At 44.8% G+C, this 26,542-nt stretch overlaps 1 protein-coding gene across 2 annotated transcripts in view; it reads left to right on the top strand.

Annotated features, from left to right (window-relative positions):
* Positions 1–26,542, top strand: part of SVIP (small VCP interacting protein) — a 241,988-nt gene that overhangs the window by 202,149 nt on the left and 13,297 nt on the right. For both annotated transcript variants that reach the window (XM_069221950.1, XM_069221951.1), the window contains one exon: positions 1,150–1,263. In XM_069221950.1, coding sequence (XP_069078051.1) covers positions 1,150–1,263 — 114 coding nt within the window. The remainder of the gene's footprint in view (positions 1–1,149; positions 1,264–26,542) is intronic.

Raw genomic sequence — 26,542 nt, 5'->3', positions numbered from 1 at the left:
CTATGGGCACTCGCAAACATGGAGGCCTGCTGTAGTCAGCAGACCTCCATGTTCGTGACTGCTTTTAAATAAAGCAGTTTTTTTTTTTTTAAGTGTAGCCCGTTTTCCTTAAAGGACCCTTGGACTACTACCTGCCCTGAAAAAATAATTTGTGGTCCATTCAAAAAGGGGAATGGGTCCCATGGGGACCCCTTCCAATTTGCGAGTGGGTTACCATCCACTTCAAGTGGATGGTAACTACGATACCATTTGCGACCGCATATGCGGTCGCAAATGGTATTGCATACCACTGCGAATCGCAAATAGGAAGGGAACACCGCTTACTATTTGCGATTCGGAAATGCATTTTGCGAGTCGGTACCGACTCGCAAAATGCATTTCTGCATAGGAAACTGCGATTTGCGACTCGCAAACGGCATTTTTTGCCGTTTGCGAGTCGCAAATTGTTTCCTACATCTGGCCCCTTGCGATTCGCACCGTTTGCGAATGTAAAATTGCTTGATACATCTGGCCCTAAATTCAATACTGTGTTAAAATAAAGAAAGACCAGGAATACTGCAGAATACTACAAGAGGAGACAATTAATGCTTCTGTCTTTTGACAGGAAGCGCTCTATTGGACGACCAGGTGCAATGTTCTAAATAATGTCATATCATGGAGACACATTTGGTGTGTTTAATGAGATTGGGACTCTCTGAGCTTATCTTCTTTTGTCTAGTATTCTACGAAACGAACACTATGTCATTCTAGCAATACACTGGATCATACTAAATTGCGTTGTTTATATATGCCAGCTGTAACAATCACGTTTTCTGAACACTCATACACTAAATTATGGTTAATTTTACAGTTTAAAAAACGTGGTTCTGAGTAATTCAAAGAAACAAGCACATTCCTTGTAACTTAATCTAATAGCGGACAGTTTTGTTTAACCACAGTATGTCATAAAGGCTGTTAGTATAGCAAATTGAGAACGGCCTTCCACCAAATTGCACTAGCTGTTGTTCGGTCTTGGTGGTGTTATTCTATTTCATTCTTGTTAAGAGAAGCTCATGGTTGTGTGTAAATGTTGTCATTCAGTTTTTCTTTATTTTATATGTTGAATTGTTACTTGGTCATCTGTGGTTTAACTGATATTGTACTTTGTAGGCGAATGCACGTGGGATTAAGAACCCACAGTCTGTGGAACAGAAAAAGAAAAGGCAGGAGGAATTAGAGAAACAGACTGCCAATTCTGTTCCAACAGCAGGTGGAGGACTCCGGGTAGGTGCATCGATTTACTCGCAGACGTTGCATGCTAGTTTGTACCTTTCACATACTTATATTCGAAATTGGAACATCAAACAGTGATTTGCTGATTAAATCCAGTGTGCCTGATTACATAAATCAAGTGTCTGGTCCTCAGTGTTTCAGGGAAAGGGAGGTAGCCCACAATAGTGCAAAAGCCTTTCTATCTCTGTGTGAATAGTCAATGTGCCTATTTCTGTGCAGACCATACCTTTGTTCGCTCTGTCAAGTGAAAATTCTCTCTCACACATCTGTATGTTTTATACAAGTTCAAAAGTTTTTGTGTGTCTGGACATGTACACAATTTGTTAGTTGAGAGCCGCATTTAACACGAAAAATATGTTGATGCTTTTGATTTAGAAGGGAGACTCCCATAAGCAGAGATTCAGATTAAATTCAGGCATTCTGAATAGCCCAGTTGTTATCTGTCATCATATGTGGTTAGCTGTTTCTTAACTCACCTGTGGCAAATGACCTGAAACTGTTAAAAAAAACGAAATATCCATTGAGGATCATATGTGGCCTGAAACTGTTGCAGAAAACTAAATATCCAATGAGGATCATATGTGCTACCAGTGGCGTCTGGTGTCCACAGGGTGTGGGGCGGTCAAATAAGTGGGTGCGTGCAAATAAAATAAATTAATGAATTAAAATTAAAACACTGAATCCAGACACGTCATCCTTGAACCGGACCTCTTCTTTTGAGATTGAAGTGCAATGCAAAACTCCTGTTAACCAGCATGACAGCAGCGCCCCTATTGGAGGGAGCAGCCTCTCTCGGCGCTCCCCAGCGCACTGGAGTCCTGCACTTACTTTCAACCCAGCTGTCTTAAAACTTCGGGGTTTGAGAGGTTCAAAGTGCACATGTATGGCTGGCCGTCACAAGACGGCCGGCCAATGAGACATGTACATATTAAACAGTGCACATGCAGCCTCTGCCCACCACTCCTCCCTGCTGCCCCTCAGCAGGTCCCACACCATCTTGACACTTGGTTCAGGACATGATGATTAAAGATTAAAAGGTAATTTATTACCTTTCATCTCCAGGGCTTTGGGGGGCATTTAAGTGGGGCTCCAATGGAGGAGACGCCAGTGTGTGCTACTGACCTTAAGAAGGAGTCAGTTATATGTGAAAGCACAGAGGATACTCCTTTGTTAACATTTCACCTGATGGCTCATCCACCACAAGATTGTCAGGCCAAAGTGACTGTCACCCCACCCTATTTGGGGTACTTGGGATATTGGGGTACTGGAGCCATCATTAGATTATTACTTGCCTTTGACTGCTGTGGCAGGCATGGTGGCCGCAGGCAAGGAAATCCATAAATGACTCATCTGCACAGGGAGAAAACTGCCTCTCTGTCAGTGCCAGTGTTGTTTTTGTTTTGTTTTTACATTTTTTACATCATCAGACGCTGAGTAGGTGCAGGAAACATGGTTCCCGGTCAGCATACACTTAAAGCCTTTAAATTAACCCTTTCTGAAGGTGTAGAGATTCCCGTCATTGTTGATACTTTAATCAATGCAGTACAGAATACTAGGCAGAAATAACAGCTAATATCAATCGTCACTGCTGCAGAAGTATCATACTGAAGGAACTATAAGGTATTTATAATGCATTCCTGATTTGGCACACAAACGTTTTCCTGCTTTGGCATGCTAACAGTGACAGCATATCTAGTTCAGATCAGCACAGTCATATTAGAACATGACACACAGTGCCAAAACAATTCTTTCTATTTGCCCAGGAACTCTAGTACATTTATCCAGTCTTGGGATTGACCAATTCAAAGTGTATGCATTCCTAAGCCACATTTCTGAGTGGTGACAATATTACAAATAATCATTTCCAAAACGAAAAACATCACAGCAGCCCTGAGATAAACTAATTTAGGTCCTTTCAGAATTTCTGAATACATTTTGTCAAACATTGGGTAAATAATTTGGTAGGCAGCTACCCATACCAGTTTAATAAATATAATCTGGGTAGATTACATTTCAGTTCAGTGAGTAAATTGAGTGAAATGAGTACCCACCTTAATTAACAACCCCAGTTCTCGTCAAGGTGAACCACTAACGTCACTAAAATAACCCGACCTCAGCCCCTGGAAGGTATAGCATGGATCAGACAGGCTTAACTTAGCTGCAACGTGTAAAATATTTCTGCAGTACCAAAACAGAAATAAAGTCAAAGCATAACAGTGAAAATCCTAATAGTTTATAAAAATAGAGTACATTTTAATACAAAAAGTGATACCACAACAACAACAAAAACTATAAGGGGAAACTGAGAATTTTTGAAGTTTCTAATGAAAAGAGCGCCACAAAGCGTTAAGTGCCCACCTTAGTTAACTTGTTGTGGTGGACCAGAATCTAGGTATGATTTGAGGCTGACCGCAATGAAACACTCCGGTCAGAGAATGTCCCTATTTGACATTAGGGTTGCTCTGCTAGTATTGTTGCTGGACCCTGTGTTTCATTTGGCCTTCAGGTCCAGCTCCTTGAGGCTCACTTCATGAGCTCTCTAAGCATCAGCCGCTTCCATCTTTAGCTTGGCCATCTGCAACCTGAACTCTTTTTCTGCTTTCCTGTCCATCAGTTCCTCAGGAGATAGGTTGTGGGAGGAGATACTGCTGTCTACCCTTGATCTGGAAGGGGTCTTCTCTCCTGTAGACCCTCCTCTCTACTCTGGGTCACCATCAGGGGGTTGTCATCCTCCTCCTCCTCCATTTCTTCTTTGTGCTTCTCCTCAAAGTTCACCTCCTCATCCTCCTGTGCTGTAACCTGTAACTGATGGGCCTCCTTCCAGGCCTGAGTGCCTTCTGGAGCTCCTTGTTCCTAGGGCTCTTGGTTGCTGGAAGACTTCTCTTCCTGCAGAATCCCTTGAGTTCAGCTGGTGTGCATGTCTCTAGGTTGTTGAGGACAAACTCCATGCTTGCAGGCAGAGTCAGCAGTGTAAAAAGTCAGGTGGAATGGAAGTGAATTTGGAAAAAGCCAAAAAGGCCAATCAAGGAGAATTCAAAACAAAGTTGAGTGTAATGTTAGATTATTTATAGAGATATTTAGTGTTAAACAAAATCACTGAGAGGCACTACAGAAACACAAGTACTGGATCCTATCACTGAGCACCAACAAAGGAAGCTGGGTTTTTGGTTGAGGGGAGCAAGACCCTTCTCAAACAGCAACCACTATCCCTGTCGGGGTCAACCACAAAAAGTCACTAAATTGACCTGTGCTTAGCCCTCTGGTAGTTTTGCACAAAAGCTTCATTCAGAGGCAGCGTGTAAAGTCCAAAAATCCAATCAGTAGAACCGAAGATACGCAATTTCAACATTTTAGGTAAATATAGCACCGAAAAGTACAAAATGCCACTCACGATCATCTGGCTCTGCTAGACCAGAGGAAAGTCACAAGTTCAGGCCAACTATGATGGAGTGCGGTCCAAGTACAAGGACCAGGTTAGTTCTGCTGCAAAAGTTACCTCCTCAAAGTCCGGGTTTGAAAATATCCATTCATGGTAGAGGAGGCCGCAAGACAGCATTATGCATGTTTGCCTCTCTAGCACGAAGAGCAGGCCTCGCTGTAGCATGAAAATCTGGTTGCTTGTCGCGGATGGTCATTGCTGGAGCTTTGCGTTGATGTGACTATCGCTGGCGGTCATTGTAGCACAAAGAGCTTGATTCAGTGAAGCTTTGCATTCGTGGTCATTGCTGGTGGCAAGGTCTGTGAGTGGACGGGCCTGATCACACGGAGCTCAAAACTTCAGGATTTCTTTCTTTCTTTAAAAGAAGTGCACTTTGATGACAACCAAGGGACCAGGACTTGGAGAGGGAGAGGCTCCTCTTGGGGATCAGGGACTCACTCTAGCACAGACCAGCAGGGTGTAGGAAGGTTCAGTTGCAGGTCCAGACAGGTGCAGTTGAAGAAGGTCAGCTGGGCTCATGCACAGTGGCCTCTGGAGCTTGTGTCCCTGTTGCTCAGAATAGGAGGCCCTTGAGGTCACTCTGGTTCAAGGAGCAGGTCCAGTCTTCCTTCCCCAGGGAGAAGGGCAGCAGAGCTGTTCTTCCAGCAGTAGTGCAGTCCTTCTTCTAAGTCGTCCGCAGGTCCCAAAGTGATCAGAAGCGATATGATGAGACTATTACTCCTACCAGGCCCCAGCCTTTAAAGTGTGTGTGCGGGGGGGGATTGGGGAGAAGGAGGATAGGGTTCCTATATTAACCCCCACATCTGTTCTGGAAAGTTCCTTCCTTCTCCTGTCAAGGTTCCAAGTAGTCTGTGCTAACAAGAGGCTGGTGTCATGGTCCTTTGTGTGTGTGCTGGAGGCAGCATTTCGAAATGTTAGTGGGACAGGAAATAGCTCAGCTCCGATCATCCTGGCAGGATGGCGATCCAACCATCATTTAATCCCTTTTTCTGTCACCGGCTGGGAGGAATACAAAAAGGCCAAATGACAACTATTCACAGTCACTTGACACAGGCAGCAGGCACCAAATGGTTAGGACAAGAGATTGCAAACTTTCTAAACGTGACATTTTCAGAATTGTGACTTAAAATCAGACTTTACCATTAAAGAGGGGTTTGAATTACGTTTCATTCAAGTGTAAACATAATTTTCCTGTCTTCTCCCAAATGTATGTTTTCACTTATTAAGTGTAATATAATAACCCATTGTTATCCTATGGGGGGGACTGCAAGAGCGAAAAACATTAGCCACCAGGACATGTGAAACATAAACCCTCATGTCGTACTTATTAAATACCCTGCGGTATGATCCTTTAGGGTCTACCCTTATGGTTGACTTATATGTTTTTGAAAAAAAGGTTTAAACCTGGCAATGGCTTTATTTTGCCATTTCGAAATGGCAGATTAAATCTGCTCTACAGACTGCAGTGGCAACCCAGAGATGTGAAAAAGACTACTTTGTTGGTGGCACAATGAGTGCTTCAGGCCCAATAGTAGCATTTAATTTACAGGCCCAGGGTACATGGATTACGATTTACAAGGGACTTACAATGTAATTAAATGTGCAATTAGCTGTAGGCCAGTTCTGCCATGTTTAAGAGTGAGAGAGTGCAAGCACTTTTGGTCTGGTTAGCAGTGGTGAATTGTACAATGTCTTAAAGCAAACAAAAACAAATTCAGCAAAACAGGAGGGGTGATGGCAAAAAGTGTGGTGGCCTACTACTCAAGGGTGACAGATCTAACAGTAGCTATGCCACAAGTAGCAAGCATTTTCTCAGGAAATGTGTGTTGAGTTCCAGAAGTACCAAACAATATGAAAGAGCACAACCAAGTAAGATTTATAAGACACCTTAGAAATATCTGTAAAAATTTGATAAACAAAAAATAGATTAGAGGAAATAGAGATCTGGATGTGTAAATGTTTAAGGACTAAAATAGATGAAACATCAAAGCACCAGTGAAAGTAGATTTCACACTACACCAGGACCTAAGCCCTACTACAAGCCCACCCTGATGGAGTGGGGATACGAGCAAGACTAGCGGGTAATACTTCTCCAAGTTTTTACCTTGAAACTTAGTTCGTTTTTTCCACTTTTCCGTTTCTCATTTTCCTTAAGCAGTGAAACAAAGCAGAGTGTAGCTGGTGAGTGCTCATGGGCTTGGACACTTTTCTCTGGCTTTCCTGCTATAGCCTTGAATTTCAGGAAACAATCTCAGACTGAGGCAAACTGGCACTCTGTACCTGGCTAGTTTGTGTTTTATGTATGAAGCTTTAGGGTTTTCTTGGTCCTCAGAGGACACAAAATTAACAAAATCTCAATTTTTGTTTATGTAGCTCAAGTAATGCTTGGTGTCTCCTACCACCCCCATTTTTTGAGCACAGTCCTAGGCACGAGGTCTCTCTCCAACCAGCTCACTCACAAGGTCCACTGCAGTCCATTCACTCCTAGACAATTGATTTTTTTTTTTTTAGTAAGGAGTCTATCTCTGTTTCTTATGTCCTTGTGGCAATACACATGAGGCCAGCCAATAAACCTTAAATAACAGTTCCAGTCTCTGTGTGAAGTGGTGATCAGTAGTCCTTTAGAAGTCTTTTCATTGGTCAGGCACAATCTACTTTCTTCCTTCAAGTTTTCTTCTAAGCCCAAGAGTGGTGAGGTGCAATTTTGATCCTCTGCATTAGACAGTGAATGGAGAATTCTCTGTACCTGCATCCTAGTAGATTAACCACCAAAGTTCTACCTCCAATTGCAGCAATTCGTCTTTGATCTTATGGTAAACCTTCACAGAATCTATCATTCACAATGGCACTGAGCAGCCTCTCTTCTAAAGAGCTGTATGTCCCCTCCGAGAACCACCCCTATGTAAATGAGGAAAACTCACTGTCTTTATTCTGATTACAGTTTCTCTTTCTGCTGTGGGCAGAGATGAATATCTGAGCCACAGAAAAATAAAAAATCACTATTGAGCAAGTTTCTAATATTTGGCTAGGATAGATTGTAAAAGTCAATTTATTTTCACAATTAGGCCTGTGCATTGAAAATGTAACTTTGCCCAAGCAGACATTTTTTCACTGTGTGGGCATAATTTTCTTGAATATTTAGTTTGTTCGCCCTGTATACATTAAGCACTCAGTCCTGTGGCCTTTCACGCCAAAATTAAGGCTAACTTAACCTATGTTTAAAAGTAGACTATCTACATTGCAAACATTTTTTGCCTTCCTTGTGTTGCTGCAGTGGCTGTACAACTCCATGCAGAGTCAGCTCTCAATCGTGTTTTCTACAGTCAAACACTTTAGTCCATTGATACTCAAAGTGTAAATTAGGCCTTTGTAAACTTTCAATTCCACAGATTTTCCGTTAAGCAAAATTTCTAAAAATGTTGCTTTACTCAGTTTTGTGTTATTTTTCACTCACAGGAGACTCATGTGGGACATGTCTCACCCAGGGACATCTTCCGCCCAAGCCAATCTCCTGCTAATATCTTTTATGAATTTTATGTGACAAACGCTCTTGAGTGAAAAAAATAAAAGGCATGTAAGATACCAGCAAACCACATTTTGTGCTCAAAGTGTCTTGAAATTTCCATGAAAGTTTGCAAATTTCCATGACAAAAATTATGGGGTTTAGTACACCTCAAGTGTAAATATGTACTTCCCCAGCCCTAGTGCATTTCGTGTACCAACTTAACATGGCCTTGCACTCATGTGACTACTTAAGAGTTGAGGTAGGTTAGTGTCTGCTCCGAGTGTTTTGTCTGAGTGAAGGTGATTGAGGTCCCAGCTCTTCAGCATAGATGTATCCTTGTACCCAGTCTCAATTTGGTTAGATAAGTCTTTTCATGGGAGATTTTAGAGGCGGTCATATTCACAGACTTCTTTCACGTGTGCTTTGTTTAATGTCTATGGAGCTTGGACAGAATCTGCAAAGCCTGGGCTACTGCATGACTTTCTGAGTGCAGTTATCACTATTTCCTACTGCTGAATTTCAGCAACATTATGACATTTCTAATGGACTCCTCTCGTGCGTAACCATTACAGCAATCTCCTTGTTGTTCCTCCATATTCTTAAGTGCACATTTATGAAGATACCCAGTACATGTCTCGGATAGTCTCCTTTAACTAACAGAATAATAGGTCAGAAGTAGGGAAGCTCATCATTATGTTGCATGACCACTTATTGTTTTACCAGCTTTAGAATCTGAGCTTTGCAAGCCCTCAGTCTCCTTTGCCTTTCACCTGAATGCAAGATTGGTGGCTTCCTAGATGATTTAGAGTGATTCAACCTATCCTTGTTAACATTAATATAAAACATTGTATTCCCTATTAAAAAAAAGTCAAGAAAGCATTGGGAGGAATTAACCTTTTTAAGCAGACTCCCCAGATTTAAACTCAAAACAAGGGAAGCTGCTATCCAGCATCCGAGTACATGTGCTCTGAACCACAAACATTTTGTAAGATTAGATAACCTCAATAGCATATTTAATGTTTAAGTAAGGCCACAGTAATGAGGCACAAAAATGCACTTTAGGCATAAAAGTTAAATGTCACACACATGGAATTTCATTTGCACAATATTATAGAATAATTCCTTTCTGGCTTGCCACTGCAGCATGAACTACTATGAAAGGGGATCTGTTTTGACATGTATAAAACGTATCTCTGGCATTAGAAAAGCCACAAATAGGTAGTGCCATGCAGCCCATATGACCTTGTTGCATAATTTGCAAATGTGGGGCATGCCTATTATTTAGCTTTGTGTGTCTCTTCAGTGATGGGAAACATTAGCTATCATTACTCTTAGGCTACTAGAGTAATAGCTTTTGTATTCTGAAAGTTTGACCTCTGAACAAAGGCGTTTTAAGCCATGTTAATGCATTGCTAAGAGATCATTAGGCAAGGTTTCTTTATGAAAAATCTAATTCAGTGGTCAACATGGTTGTTTGTTAAATAATGATGCACATATAAAAGCTGGTTTGTCTCTGATTGAGAAACTGAACCCTAATTCAGTTCAGTTGTGACATTAATTATCTTGATTAGTTTTAAAAACCTTTGGAGATGCCTGTCGGGTATTAAGAAGTGAGTGAATAGTGGCTACTTCCCTTGAACTGTAGGAGAGGGGAGTGTAGTGAAACTACAGATGACCCTAACACAAAATGTATTGGAATCGCCCACATTAACATGCTTGTACTAAACAATGGTGTATTATCAGTGACTCTTTGAAGCTGCTTCACTCCCAGCCAAATTATCTGTTATTACCAGGAGGAAACCTATCCGCAGAACCATCTGAAGTGGTATTTCAGAGGGTGTTTCCTCATTTCACTAGCAAAAAAGAACAGATGATGGACAGAATCCATTCACCCCCATCTCAAAGATATGGGTTTAATCCATTGTTTTTTTGCCCAGCACGCTCCCCTGTTTGGACCCAGACATATGCAAATCAGTCTTTTGCCAGGGTTGGGTTCCCTAAGGAGGTAGTATCAGACAGGGGGTCGGACTTCATCTCTGTATACTTAAAACACAAGTTGGCAGGAATGTGGAGTGACCTAGAAGTTCACTTCCCTATACAATCCACAAAACATAGGTTGGTTGAAAGATTTAACTAGACCCTAAAAGGCATGATTGGAGGACTCCCTGAAAATCTCAGAAGGAGATGGGATGTCTCTATTCCTTGTCTGCTTTTTGCATACAGGGAAGTGCCACAAAAGGGAGTAGGATTCTCTCCATTTGCAATTTTGTTTGGGCATTCTGTTAGGGGACCGCTGAGTCTTGTAAGGAAAGGCTGGGAGAAGCCTCTCAAAGAGCCCAAGCAAGGCATAATGGACTGTGTATTTAGTCTACGTTCAAGGATGGCAGAGTACATCAGGGCCGAAAGTTTGGGTGTTGGAACAGGTGGCTCCTATGGCTCCACAAGACAAGTGATCTAGGCCTTATCCCATACTTGAAAAGAAAGGGGAGGTAACTTATTAAGTTGACCTGGGCATTTTCCAAAAATCCCAAAAGAATAATTCATGTCAGCCACCTAAAACCCTACTGTGACAGAGCTGATGTGCTCATGCTCATGGTTACAGATGAGGGACAGGAAGAAGAGAGTGAGCCTCTCCAGCAACCCACACAATGGTTCTGTGGATGGAGTGGTCTTGTCAGACACCCTCACAGAAAAACAGCAGGCTGATTGCAGGCATGTCCTCAACCAGTATACTGAGCTACTCCCACTGATCCCTGGTAAGGCTGATTGGTGTGCCCATGATGACACTGGTGACAGTTTGCCTGTCAAAAACTAAATTTACAGACAGTCAGACGGAGGAGCCAAAATGGCGGCCGGGACGGTCGCTTGATACGAGCGCTCCGTCCCCGGCACGACCAAGATATCCTGTAGGGCGCCCCCGCAAATTTGGTGAAGCGGCCGTGGCGGTGGCCCGATCGGGGGGGACTGGAGCGTCTGTCGCGGACCGGGCGTGCCCCTCGGTGTACTGTTGGGCCGAGGCCGGGCCCCGGGGGCTCACGCCGGGCGGGGCGGCGGGCAGGGGGAGCTGCCTCTGCGGCTCCAGACGCGCTTTCGCCTCGCGCGGCCGGCCCCCACCCTCTCCATACGTGACCGTAGGGGCAGGGGAGCCGCGGCCGTACGGGCCAAACAAGGACTTCTACACGCTACCCCCGAAGCGCGCGGAGCTGGAGCTGGCCCGGGGGGTCGGGCGCCATTTTGGGCATCGCGGCGACAGGGCCGCGCGGACACACTCCAAAAGCAAAGAAAAGGCACCTCAGCCCAGAGCCAAGAACACATAGCTGCAAACAGCCCAGGAGGGAGCAGAGGACCACTAACAGGAGCCAGCATATTGCGGTGAGGGGGGAAACCCGGGGGGAAAAACTAAGTCCCACACAGAGGGGACACTCCTGGACTCCTAGCCACCCACCGCCCCACCATCAATGCAACCCACCTGCGCCCTCTGGGAAGGGGACAGGCAGGGCTCGAACCTTAAAAGGGGGGAAAAAAAAGGACGCAAGACTAAGAAGCGCCACGTGCCTCCATAGGTTTGGACCTGTTAACGCACATAGCATAGACGGCTGGTGCGTGCTGCGGGCGCTGGGGCCGCACCGGTCCCCCATGGTCGGCGCTTGCCTGGATTGCCCTGCGATGCACGGAGCCCACCTGCGGCTCCTGACGCTCGTCCCGCTCCTCGGTCTCTCCCGGGCCACGCCGCCTGCCTCGGCCCTCGACTACGCTCCCCCTCCTGTTGGGGAAACCTCTGGCACCAGGCTCCGCCGCCACCTATGAGGGTGAGAGTGCTCTCCTCCAACTGCTACGCTCCCCACGAACATCGGTGGGCCCCGCAGGCAGCCCCACGGGAACTCAACGATGGACCGTCGTGAAAAACGCATGGCCACAGGCTATAAGCACGCGTAAACAAGGCTACGCCCTCCATTGACATTGCTGGCCAACCCCACGCTCTCAACGCCGTAGGTACACACCACACCCAGGACACTCAGCAACAGTTTAACTCAACGAATTAAAAGGGCCAAAAAGTGCGAACTTACTGTAGACTAGGAGGAGACTTCGAGACAGCCAAAATGGCCGGCAGAGCCAAATCAGCCAAGAATTCAGACCGAACCACCCAAGGAGCAACACCTGCCGACCAACAATCTAACCCATCCCTGCAGTCACTAGAAAACACACTCCTGGCGCATTCTGCTCAGTTCGAGAAAGTATTGCAGGCGATCTTGGACACTAAGGGCCTGATTCTAACTTTGGAGGACGGTGTTAAACCGTCCCAAAAGTGGCGGATATACCACCTACCGTATTACGAGTCCATTATATCCTATGGAACTCGTAATACGGTAGGTGGTATATCCGCCACTTTTGGGACGGTTTAACACCGTCCTCCAAAGTTAGAATCAGGCCCTAAGTCATCTTTAGAAAACAGAATTGACGCAGTTGCACAAGACTTGAACCTCCTACGAGTGGACCACCGAAGCCTAGCTGAAAGAGTGAAAACAACCGAAGCTGAAATATCCGACTTAACTCCAATAGCGCAAGGGAACCAAAAACAAATTCAGCGCATGGATGAAGAGCTGAAGATACTCTGGAGAAGATCCGAGGAAATGGAGAGCAGGGCGCGCCGAAATAACGTGAGATTTCTGGGTTTTCCGGAAAGTATGCGTCAACCGGAAACAGAAATTTCCCTAGAGCAGTGGCTAATTAAGGAGGTGTTAAATGGGGCTCCATCCAAGTTTTTCTCGGTTGAAAGGGCTTATAGAGTCCCGGGCAGGCCACCAGTCCCCCAGACCATTGATTGCCAGGTTCTTGAATTACAGAGACCGAGACGCAATATTGCAACAATTCCGCAATAAGGGCCCATTCAAGTATGAAGACTCGAACATCAATGCCTATCCAGACTTCACGCAAGAGGTGCAGAATCAGCGCAATTCTTTTGTTAAAATCAAGCAACGCCTACGAGAACAGGACATAAAACATGCCTTGCTCTTCCCAGCCAAGTTAAGGGTAGTGATGGAGGACCGCACTCATATATTCACCAGCACCGAGGATGCCTGGACATGCCTGGACATGGCTCCATGCCAAGGGCCTTGCACACCCCCGGGAAGATGCAGAGGAGGACGAGAAACGGCGGAGACCCACTGCAGGGAAGCGATTCAAACGGCGCACCAGAGGCCAGCCCAATGACTGGCAAGCAGCAGAGGAAAGAGCGAAAGTGCTTAAAGAGACGCTGCTGCACATGCAAAGCAGCAGTATAACTCCCGGCGGGCTTGTGGAGCTGGAACCGAATTCAGACACAGCCAGCTCCGTATCCACGGCAACAAGAGAACTAGGTGGGCCGAAGGTCACCCCAAGATCTGCCGATGAACTATAAACCACCTGCTCAGGCCCAGAGTGAACACTAGAGATGGCGACAGAAACTGGGAAAACTTATAGAGACTTCATGACACTGCCGAGATGTGGGGATAAAGTGCTTCCGACAATATATATCTCTGATATAAATACTAAGCTAAGTGATTTGGGGCACAAACAGGTGACATGTGGCGGGTGGGTGGGGCCAAAGGGAACGGAAATATGCCAAGGGGGGGCGCCCGTAGATATTGGCAGACTCAGTCTGCGGCACGATGTGAGCCCCTTACAAGAGCCACATCTGTAAGTTATGAGAATCCCACTGTGCGAATCCAACTGGATAAAAGTTATTGTACACATTTTTAAGTTTTGTAGTTTCACCGTAGTTGTGTGTAGTATAGGGGGTTTAATTAGGGGGGAGGGGATTAGTAGTTTGGCAGAAATGCAGCAATCGGAATCACTTAATGCACAAAAGATGGACCTGCGCCCGCTATATCTAAATATTAGCAGTAGAAAGGCAGAGACCAGGTGGGCCAATATTAAAACCAGGCCCACAATACAGCAACATACCCCCAGCACCCTACAAGATGTCTTCTAGAAGCAGCATGGGGAACCAGTATATCATATTAACATGGAATGTTAGGGGCCTTGGGATGCCGAGCAAACGGGCTAGAGTGTATGCCCGACTTAAGAGACTAGGAGTGCATATCGCTATTTTGCAGGAGACACATATGCTAGAGGGGGATCTACGAGATCTGCGCGTGAAATGGGGGGGCCAGCTGATAGGCACAACATATTCGACCTTTGCGAGAGGGGTGCTGATTTGGATAGCAGCGGGAGTTCCATTCCTCATGTCAACACACAAGATAGACCAGGGAGGTACGTAGTAATGGAGGGCAGATTAGATGGCAGACAACTGGCTGTGGTTGGGGTATACGCCCCCAACAGTAACATCACAGGCTTTATTACCACTCTCACCCCAACGTTGCTGTCCCACCCCATGCCCCTAGCCATTTGGGGAGGTGATTTTAACAGCACCCCAGTAGCAGCATTAGACAGAAACAGTCCCACACAACACCCACACTAGAATTGACATAGTATGGGGCACCCGCGAAATAGGGGCGCTGACCACTGAGTCCGAATATTTGGCAAAGACAGTCTCAGACCATGCGCCACTACGGGTAACTCTGAACTGGGGCAGGGCACGTCAGGTAATTCCCACTTGGAGATTTCAGGCGGAGGCGCTACAAGATCAAGCATTTGCTGCAACACTGGGGAAATCTATAAGCCATTATTGGGAAATAAACGCTATGTCTGCAACAACCCGGGTGATAGAGTGGGATGCCCACAAGGTAGTGGCCCGCGGAGTATGTATGTCCACTACGTGGGGAGTGAGACGCTCCCTACAGACGGAAATTAGCAAACTTGAGAAGGAACTGAGAGTTGCGGAGAAAGCGGTGGCACGGGGGGAAATTGCCAGCACTGTCCTTAAAGAAAAGCGCTTAAAATACAATGAGGCAGATAGCAGGCTCCGCTGCCACGACTATAAATATTACTTAACCAGGTTGCAAACGGAAGGAGATAGATCAAGCAGAATGCTAGCGTGGCTACTCCGCGAGGATAGACAGCAGGCTCCAATAGGGGCCATCCGGGTGGGCGCGCAAGAGATGGTTACTACACAAGCAGAAATAAACAAGACGTTTAGGAATTACTACTCTAACTTATACACTAAACGTACTTCGTGCACAGCTACACAACTAGAGGCCTTTCTGGCGGACTCCTTCCTACCCCAGCTACCACAAACAGTTAGAGATGGAATTGAAACCCCTATAACAACAGCAGAAATAGAATTAGCCCTTGCACAGCTGCCCAGGAACAAAGCGCCCGGCGCGGATGGCCTCCCCTCGGAGTATTACAAAGCTTATCTACCCAGTCTGAAATCCCATCTGCTGGGAGTGTTCCAGGAGGCGTGGACTAAAGAAAGCTTACCCACATCCCAAAGGGAAGCTATGATAGTGGTACTCCCTAAACAGGGTCGTGACCACACGGATGTGAAATCTTATAGACCACTATCGCTGTTAAACACAGACTGCAAAATATTAGGCAAAATACTGGCCAACAGGTTAGCCCCCCTCATGCACTTACTGATACATGTAGATCAGAGCGGCTTCATTCCCAAGCGTAACACCTTCCTAAATATTCGTAGGTTGCTGAGTATAATAGGAGATACCCCCAAGAACGCACAGGAGGAAATGGTGCTCTCATTGGACATAGAAAAGGCCTTTGATACGCTCGAATGGGACTTCCTGTTGGCCACGATGGCCCGCATGGGAATAGGCCCTAACTACATCCGCTGGGTTCGGACATTGTACTCTAATCCGAGTGCGAGGGTGAAGTCAGGTGGGGTGATCTCTGATAGTTTCCCGATTTCCAGGGGGACACGGCAGGGTTGTCCATTATCCCCGCTACTGTTTGCCATAGCAATGGAACCGTTAGCGGCAAAAGTTCGTCACATGGAGCACAAATGGGGAATTATTAGAAATGGGTTACACCACACGATCTCACTATATGCCGATGATGCTTTGATATATATCAGGAACGGTTGCGCAGCTATTCCACCCGTAATATCCTTATTGGCTGATTTCGGAGGCCTGTCTGGCCTTGTGGTAAACTGGGAGAAGTCGTGTGTCTTTCCCCTGGTAAAAAGGGCTCCCAGCAACCACGATCCTCCAGAGGTAGGACACCTTAAGTGGTGCCCTACAACATTTAAATACCTAGGGATAAACATATACCATGCCACGGAGGACTTAAGAGATGGGAATTTGGGGAAGGCGCTAACCTCTATAAAAGGCTCCCTACAATTCTGGAACAAGCTCCCTCTCTCGCCACCCGGCAAGGTGGCGATTGCTAATATGTTGATTCTACCTCGGCTTTTATATTACTTTGCGGCCCTGCCGATAATCATTCCCAAACGCTTCTTTAGCAACCTAAACACAGCATTACTGTAGCTCATTTGGGGAGGTGGTAGAGCACGAGTGGCGCTATCCACACTGCAGCATCCGCTGGATAACGGTGGCCTAGGAACTCCGAATTTTGAAAAATACTACGCAGCTGCACAACTTCAATGGGTCCAACATTGGATCCACAGACCAGAGCAAGCGGAACCTATGAGCCTTGAGCCCCGGCGGAACGAGATCCCCCTTTTAAATTGGCTATCGTCAAAGACCCCCAGAGTGGCACTGGTCAACCCTTTGCTGGCAGCTGCGCATACGTGCTGGGCCAGGTATGTGCAAAAAAGAGCGGATAAGCTCCCATACTCTCCACACGTACCGCTGAACTACCTATTGGTGGGAAATGCAGCGAGGATGCAAGCTGTAAAGCTGTGGAATGAAGCAGGAATACTGACCGTAGGGGATTGCTATGAAGACGGTAAATTAATGACGTTCGAGGCTCTCCAGTCCCTCACGGAGATAAATCCGGGGCAGTTCCTGACATATCATGCCGTATGTCACGAAATCAGGAAAATATGGGGAATGGGCACCTCGGAACCAGAGATCTCCCCTGTGTTTCACCAGCTTCTACAATATAGTGATCAAACAAAAATAATATCCAATCTATACAGAACCCTTAACAGGACAACGGATGCACAAACAGGGAAAGCATGGGGTAGATGGAACGCAGTACTCCCCACTCCGATACCACTGGATGACTGGCCCAAGGCCCTGTCCCACATCAGAGGTGTGTCAAGGAATCCCAGATTCAGATACACCCAATTTAATTACACGCATCAAACATATCTTTCCCCAGCCAGAATAAAGCGCATGTTCCCTGATGCAGTATCAATATGCCCTAGATGTAGAGTAACGTCGGCATCCTTCTATCATATGGTATGGGACTGCCCGAACATACAAACGGCCTGGGCAGAGGTGGTAGAGGAGGTATCTGGGCTAACGGGACTTGCACTAGTAGCAGATCCCGGGACCTGTCTGTTGGGACTTAGGAAAAGACCAAAAAAACAAAGACATTTACACAAATTCATAGACCTGGCCTTTTTAATGTACAAAAGGTTAATAGCAATGCATTGGAAAGCCGCTAAGGCTCCTGACATGAAATCCTGGTACTCTCTAATAATACGCTGGGCTCGCACTGAATATCAGGTACTAAAAAGAATGGTGCGCGAAGGGCGACAACACACAGGATGCTCTACATGGGAGGATATGGTGACAAAGCTGGAGGCCAAAAAACGATGAGAAGCCGCCTTGAACCGGGGCACGCGTATTTGCAACAACCACAGCACAAATTCCTCTGCACCCCCCATCTCGGGAACAAAATTCACAGGACATCCAGGCACCACAGAGTATGCACACCATCTCCCCCCATCCGTCCAGTAATAGTCGTCCACTAAATCTATGCCACCACAGTTTTAGCGATGAGTGGGGAGCAGAAAACCAGGGGAGCCACCCGCACACACTAATTAAGTTGAGGCCCCCCTCAGACAATTAGGGAACTCATGCATGCAAAGCAAGGTCCACACTGGTCTCAAGCGAATGCCTATATAAAATAAACAAGGAAGGATAAACCCATGGAGGGTGCAGCCAGAAACGATACCGCAAGATTAGAAGTGTTCCGTGAAGTGCATATTGGGGGGGGTGTGTAATTGTTACATGACTTAGATAATTAGCCATTGTTTTGGTTTATCCTGCGGTTGCAAATTGAACAATTTGTATCATATTTTGGAAAATAAAACCAATAAATATATTTAAAAAAAAAAAAAAAAATACAGACAGTCAGACCAAAGTCAAGAAAGTGTTGGATCTGGGTGTCATTGAACCCTCTGAGAGTCCCTGGGCTAGTCTAGTAGTTTTAGTCCCCAAACCTCACTCCAAAGGATAGAAAAAGGAAATTGGATTTGTGTGGATTCCAGGGGCCTCAACTCAGTAACCAAGGCAGGTGTACACCCAATTCTAAGAGCTGATGAGCTCATATATAGATTAGGGGCATCCAAATATTTGGGTACCTTTGATTTGACATCTGGTTACTGGCAGATTGTCCTGACCCAAGGATCAAAAGAGGGGTCTGCATTCTTATTGATACTGTGAGTACAACAAATGCTTTGCACTTCTCCAAGATTGGCCTAAACTTCTCAACCGAGCTACTATAACAGTTAGAGCATTAGGTGTTCTAGTTTTTACCTCCGTAAACCAATGTGTAGTTGCCCGAACATTCTGCACTGTGTACATGGTTTTGCACACAATATAGAGAGCCAGCCTCCTATAGTCAAGTTTACGGAACTGCATCACAATGAAGGATTTGAACAAAGACATTTGGTCTGGCAAATGTAGAGATGCTGAAGGAGCTGAGAAATAACCTTTTACAGTGCCCACTGGAAAGCCTTGCTGGGCCAAGGAGGAAACAAGCACCAGGACATCTGACGGCTTCGCCTGTAAGGACTGAGTGTCCCATGTACCATGTACCGCAGCAGGTTGCAAACTTGTTCCAGCATCCAATGTAGATGGACTTTGTGACGGCACATCCAGCATTGAGGATGACATCCACTATTCAGGCAACAAAATGAAAGCAGTGGATTGCCACCTCTCAGTCTCCACTCATGGAGTTGCTAGGTAAGGAGATTTGAGTGGAGTATCCTGCCCTGCTGCTGAGGCAGTAGGTCCTCCTGAAGTGGTAGCCTGATCAGAGGACAGATGCTAATACTTAGGAGTTCTGGGTATCACGCTCTCCTGGCCACATCCGATCCCACTAAGATGACCTGGGCCTGGTCGTTCTGGATTTTGTTCAGATCTTGGGGCTGGAATGTAGTAGTTGGAAGGCACACAGAAAACCCTTGCTCAATTCCAGCATGGTTAAATGTATTCTTGTGGCACCTCCAGCACACCTAATTATTGACACTGCACATCCTCAAATATAGTGAAAAGATCTAACTGGAGCTCTCTCCACTGATCTAAGACACCACGCTCCATCTTGGAATGTAGCCGGCACCTATGATGAGTCAGCCTCACCTGGATCTTGGATCGAGCCTTAAACATCAGTATCATACTCAAATTTTCTTGAAAGCATGGTCCAGGATATTCTCAATGAATGCATGCCTCTGAGATGGAATCAGGCAAGACTTTGACTCATTCATGATAAACCTCTAAGATGTTTGGAAAGCCTGTTTTGTTTGGAGGTAGTTCACCACTGAAGGTGGGGAACCTGCGTGTCCAGACCACCAAAGATGGGAAGCAACTGCCACCACGCCTTTTATGAACACGAAGGCATGCTGATGAGGCACGTTCCCGTTGAACAGGGCTTGGAACAACGATTTCAGTGTGGCATAGGTTTGTGGAGCCCAAAGGCTTGACCTGACAATTTGCGGTGCGAAGAAATGTGAGAGCTGGCTTGATTTTGCAAACTGCTCCTGTCCTTCTGCCCCCCGCACCCTCCCTCAATCTCCCTTGATATCGCTTTCTCCCCACTCGCTCCTATCTGTGCCCCCCAGCAAGGGCCCCCTCTGCTCAGTCTTGAGTGGAAGGGTGGACACAGGCAGGGCGAGCAGAGGGGGCTGGACGGGGGCAATAATGCACCAGTTGCCTGTCGCTGTGCCTTGACAGGGCCCCGTTGCACTGCTCATGGCAGCATAGTCAAAGAGGTTAGAGAGGCCAATTGGGCTGACACACGTTGCTTGGGCTGCTCAGGTTTCTTGGCTATTTGGTCCAGCGGTGTCAGGGCGTCAGAACTGTCTGCTGTGGGTGAGGAAGAGCAGGAGGATCAGAGTGCTGCACACATCACTCTGTAACAGACCTAATTGGAGACACCCAGGATCAGTTTGGGGCTTGGAGATTTGAAAGCTGTGTTAAGCGGTGGTTGCAGGGGTGCGGGTTGTACGGCCAGTGTATGCTCCCCCTTTACCCTCCTGTGCAATTACGCTGTCCTCCAAACAACACAAAACTGCAGACTGATTCTTCAGCACAGCATAGGTGAGAAAACGTCCCTGATCTCAGAGACAGAAACCAGCCAGTAGGTCGGTGGTGAGGTAGTAAACAGGTAAGATGGGACTGTTGCAGCTCCTCTTGGATTTCTCCGAGCTGAGTGCTGTGCACTGTGAGAGCACAGGAGCAACCTGAGACCTGGTCGAGTACATTAAAGTATGCCACATCGACCACAGTCCTAAAACCAAAAAACTGCACAAGCAACTACACAGGCTGGAGAATCAATATATGCAGGCAACTGGTAAGCTCATCAAGGCCTGCTCTGCCCTGGTTTGCCCTTCCACCCGTAGCCTATCAGTCCCTCAAGTTGCCAGACCACTTGATGGCTGGCTTCATAAATTTGACTGTTTTTTGCTACCTTTTTAACCAAGTAACTAAATACGTTTTAATTCACTTTATCATTCAGCGGTACATGCACAGCTGAGAGAGTGGTACAATGGCCTGGAAAGTAAAGGCTGGAGCCGGCGAGGCACAGTCTCTTTGAGATATTTAGAAAAGAAAAAGAGAGCAAGTAGTGGCTGAAGTGCAAACCTTTCAATCCTGATTAATAATTTCTAGAAAAAAACAGATCTGGAAATATCAGGCAACAGTTTGTTCAGAAACAGCGAATCAAAGAGGAACAATACAAGTTAAAAATCAATTAATCTCTCTAAACCAAGTGTAGCCCAGGATAACACACTGATAACAGCAATACAGAAATTCTTTGGAAAAGTAGACTTGAATTATAAATACACCTTTGTTAAAGATCCCGGTAGCAGCAATTAGTTCAACGTCAGATGTCCCTCCAGGTTTACCAAATACATTAACACCTCAAAAAACGGAATTAACAAGGAAACAATGCCTGTGGAGCAGTCAGGAACCAGTGATAGAAAATTCATTAAAAAAGAATGCATGCATTAAAGTTCCGGACTCAGCTTGATCACAATACGTGCCCAGGTTCATGCACCAAATCAGTCTCACATGACTCCCAGACATATATCTCAAGCGCTCCTAAATCTTTAAATACCACAAGAAATCCATTGTATTTCCCCAGACTGTATAGAGGAGGAAGACAGTTCTTGGCCACACTCAGTCTCAATAACAATATGGATCTAGTCCAGCGCATAGAAGTTAAGGCAATCAGTCGGGCTAACCCCAACAAGAGTCTTGAGTGGCACGTAACTAACGTAACAAGTACATAATCACAAGTTGTGCAAGAAGAATCTTAAAAAATAGAAGATTATGCTTTAAGGAAATTGGCAAAGTCCCTGGTAGGCACTGTGAACAATCTTCCACATTGCACCAAAAAGAATATATATGGACAATAGTTACACCAATGATTGCAGCAATAAATCAGACTAATAAGAACTTCAGCCTCAAAGCTGATAATTCGTCAGGTCTTTATGAATCGCTGTTCACCACTCTACGAGCTCTTAACTTGCAGTCGGATAAGCTAGATATTCAGATTAACCTTATGAACTTGATGGCCTCGCATGTATCTGTTTTCAGTAAAAACAACTGGACAACTTAACAGACCTTATAATCTGGGTACAAGCAATCCACTCCTCTACAAACAAATTGCTCTTGTTGCCCAATAATTGCTAAGTTAAGTAGCCTTCCTACCATTTTGACAGGCAATTTAGAATTGAAAAAATCATCTCTTGCTGACAAATTAATCTCTTCTACCCAAAAAGGGACCCAAGTAATCAGAAACAAAAGCCTATGGTTGAACCATTGATAACAACACATGTAAACATGCCTTATGATGGTACTCTATTAGATGTCTATAAGCAAGAACAGAAGAAAGACCTCATGCAGCCCTCACAGTCATCACCAATCAGTGGTGTAAACCCGACAGGTCTGCAGCTCCTAAACAAAAAGGCAAAAGAAACGTGCCAGGAACAAATTTCAGCATGTAATAAAAAACAACCTATCATACAAAACCCAATATTTGGTTTAAAACAGGGCAGATATAATGCCATCATCATGAATAAGTCAATCAATCAATCAGAGAATTTGTAAAGCGCACTACTCACCCATGAGGGTTTCAAGGCGCTAAGGGGGGGGAGCTGCAAATGCTCAAACAGCCATGTCTTGAGATGTAGATACTGTGTCTGACGCAGGTGGGTGGGAAGAGTGTTCCACGTCTTGGCGGTGAGGTGGGAGAACAATCTGCCCCCAGTGGTCGTTCTGTGGATGCGTGGGACGGTGGCGAGGGCAAGGTCGGCGGGCGTCCACTGACATTTATACGGATAATGCAACAGAAGAGGATCTTACAGTCCCAACACACTGGGCACAACATTAATAACTAAAGATATTACTAATAACATCCCCAGTTCAGAGCAAAACGGCCAAACATTCAATAACAGTAGTATTCAGCGGCAGATATCAAATAAAATGGTTGAGTGCACCTGATGAAAACCTGTAACCACCGTATCGGATATTGTAAAACAACCAAACATACGTGGAAAAAGATCAAGCATGATTTGGGAAATTAATCACTCACAGGGATCTCCTACTCAAATGGTGAACAAAGCTATGGGAGTTACTATCCAAGTCTCTCATCCAGTAGACTGCCAAACGAGACCTCCTTCGCTAGAAAACAGAATGCCCCATATTACATCTTCCACCAGTATAGTTCCTGAATGGACCGTTAGGATATTCAATAGTAAACAGGCCTGGAAATCAGTAACAGCCCCATCTCAGAACAAGCAAGAAGGACTTCCTGACGGCAGTATAAACGTAGAAAGATTAGTAGTCAATATCAATAAACAGGGGCCCGGCTCCCATTTAGTAGGAGTGGATCAGGAATTGTACCTATAAAGTGTCTTGTGCCAAGTAACTTCTTTAAATCTAACTTAAAGTAAGCATCCTTCCAGATTTAACTAGAGAGAAACTCAGCAACTTCTTTTAAAATGGGAATACACCTCTCAAGTCCCACAGGACACCCTCAGGAGAAGAATCATTACGAAAATTCTACCTGAAATCCCTGGTCTGAAGCACATGAAATCATTAGACCTTTTATAAGTTGAATTTATTCCAAATCACCCAAAAGAGCCTGAGCATACACTTACCATTAGGATAATGGAAGACATAGATACTTCAATTCTGATCTGTGACAGCATATTTGACATGTGGGGCATAACGCTAATGAAATATACACACCAACTGTATCATCTTCAGTTGCTGTGGAATATAGGGAAAACCGCTGCTCCAGAAACAGTCCCAGTGTAATCAGTTTTGCAGACTGTTCGAGGAAACTCCCCCTGCAAACGGGCTGGCTTAACTATATCAAAACAGACAAATATTTGAGTTTACATCAGTGGAACAGGATATTATCAGCATTAAACGCCCCTAGCAAAGTATGACTTCCATGCCTACAGACAACGGGTGCCTCAGGAGAGGCATTACATCTCCTCTCATGGATCATTGCAGGGGCTAAACCCCTATTAGAAGATGGAACCCCTCCAAAGAATTGGGAAAAAAATGAAATAATTTCATTACAAGAGAGATGGTCAGTGGAAACTTTGTCAGTAGAAGGCTTTACACATTATCATGTTAAGGATATAAAATCACAACACTATGGGAGACCAAAAGGAGGGCTTGCAGTCTATGGTGTTGCTTACCTTAAACATAATTTCTGATAAGTTATATTCTACGGATCCTGACCTACAAATAGTTATGTTTAGCAAGTGGAATCAACACAATATAAAGCCTCTTTTGCCGTTTAATGTTTATCTTCATTCTAACTGGAAGGAAAACAAGCATTCTACACAATATTAGCCTGCAAAATAACCGATCTCAGGCCAACAAATCCAAATTGGGAGATAATCTTGAGAGGGGAATTCAGTTCCAATTAAATTAATATCTTAGGAAGATGAAAAGCTAATAGCAGAGAATATATATTGGAACATGAAATCACAGTCATGTCCCACATCAAAACCTTTTGATACAAAAAGATAAAGCTAATGACAGCCCTGGAATTCCTCGGCATGAGAGTATCAAATAGAAGATTGCAAGATAATAATCCACCAAATATACGTGCAGCAGTGCAAAGTCCTAGTCCATCATGGACTACACAAACTTAGCACTGTCGTTAATTCCATATCTATGGCAATATTCAAATAAATATACCAATATACCAGAAGGTGAAAGAATCATAAATTACACAGATAACTCAAATGATATGTGAAATATCAGGCCTGATGCATCCCAAAAAGCCAAATAAGAACGCACTGATTCTGAACGACAGCCATATCTGCCAACTGAGGTTAAAAATGTTATATCTGCTGTGCGGCAAAACGGAGCACCAGGGCCAAATGGCATACCACAAGCCATCTTCAAATAAGACCCTCAGTTTTGGGCAAACACGCTATATATATATTGAGGTCCAATATACAGGCTCCACTCCGGAGAGCTGGTGTGGTTCTATAATAAATCCGGTCTTCAAGGGAGGGTATGGATCCAATCCAGCAAATTATAGGCTTGTGGCACTCATAGACTCGGAGGCTAATTACTATGCCTCTTTAATCTGGGCAGATCTTATTGAGCGGTCCAACAAGAACAATGTGGTCCCAGCAAACTAGACTAGATTCAGGAGAGAACTTGGTACAATAACGGACATTTTAGCAGTTTCCCTAATTGCTGATAAGTGCGAGCAAGTGTGAAAGAAACAACACCTATGCTTTATAGATTTAAAGCAGCATTCAACTGTAGATCGCAAGATCTTAAAGAAAAAAAAAATAAATTATAACTCAGATAGGCTGCTACAAGCCATCGAACAGTTATACTTGCAAACCTGGATTCAAGTAAAGATGGTATGTGGTACAAGGCTCTCAAGAAAGATTGCTGCTGAAAAAGGCCTAAAGCAAGGGCGCCTGTTGGCACCACATCATTTTAATCTCTTCATGGCCCACTTGACATTGAAGTTCGATCTGGTAAATTCCCATCCACTGCCCCTGGGTTCAATAAGTGTCACACTTTTCCTATACGAATGATGTTTTACTGTTTAGTTTAAGAAAATTCAGACTACAAAGGCTAGTTACTATATTGAGAAATAATTTCAATAATAAAAAAAACTTGAAATCTGTACAATTAAAACTAAAACAATGACCACCAGCAATCGGCCCGGGCCCTCAATTAAGATGTGCCTGGACGAGGTATCATTGGAATTGGTCAAAAGTTATAAATACATGGGAGTATACATAGACAACAGAGAAAACTTTTCTGAGCAAAACATATACCTAATATTTGCTCTTCGCACATTTGCAAAGAAGTTGGATGGTCCCTCTTTTAAGTCACTACTTACAGTAATGATGGCTGAACTGCCGCCGACCGTGTTGTATGGAAGTGTTGCCTTGTGAGGCCAGAATGCAGCCCATTTGGACTGACTGCAGATTACTGCTTATAAAAGAGTGTTTGGTCTTCCCCAAAAGAGGGTGTTTGGTCTTCCCCAAAGCACCTCCCCAGCACAGGTTTGATTAGAGTTACTGCTTATACATCGAGCATTAGAGAGATTGTACACCACAATAAAGTGATATAAGGTACTAAATATCTCACTATGGACAGCCCTGGAAAAAAAGGTCCTTAATCCACTTATTATAAACATCTGTACACATCATTGAAATCTACGCACCTAATAGATCTCTAGAATAAGAGCATGCCCTTTCTTGCTTTCAAGCAAGTGGTGAATAAAGCTGCAAAGATCCACACATACTTGAATGACAAAAATAGTTGTACTTGTCAATCTCATACTTGGATGGCGCTTAAATTCTTTGACGTCTTGATACCAGCCCCATATTTAAGTCTTACATTTTCAACACAAATTAAGCAAAGGTTGGTGACTATTAGATTTGGCAATTTACCAGCGCTGGTGTGCCAACCTACTTGGAAATATAATGGTTCAACATTGTGTAGACTTGTGGTGCCGAGAAAGAGGACTTTATACATTTTGTTTGCACATGCCCCTCTTTATAGAAACCATGTTAC

Source organism: Pleurodeles waltl, chromosome 3_1, assembly GCF_031143425.1.
Source record: "Pleurodeles waltl isolate 20211129_DDA chromosome 3_1, aPleWal1.hap1.20221129, whole genome shotgun sequence".
NCBI lineage: Eukaryota > Metazoa > Chordata > Amphibia > Caudata > Salamandridae > Pleurodeles > Pleurodeles waltl.
Note: the sequence above shows the minus strand (reverse complement) of the source record. Positions and strands in the feature narration are given on the sequence as shown.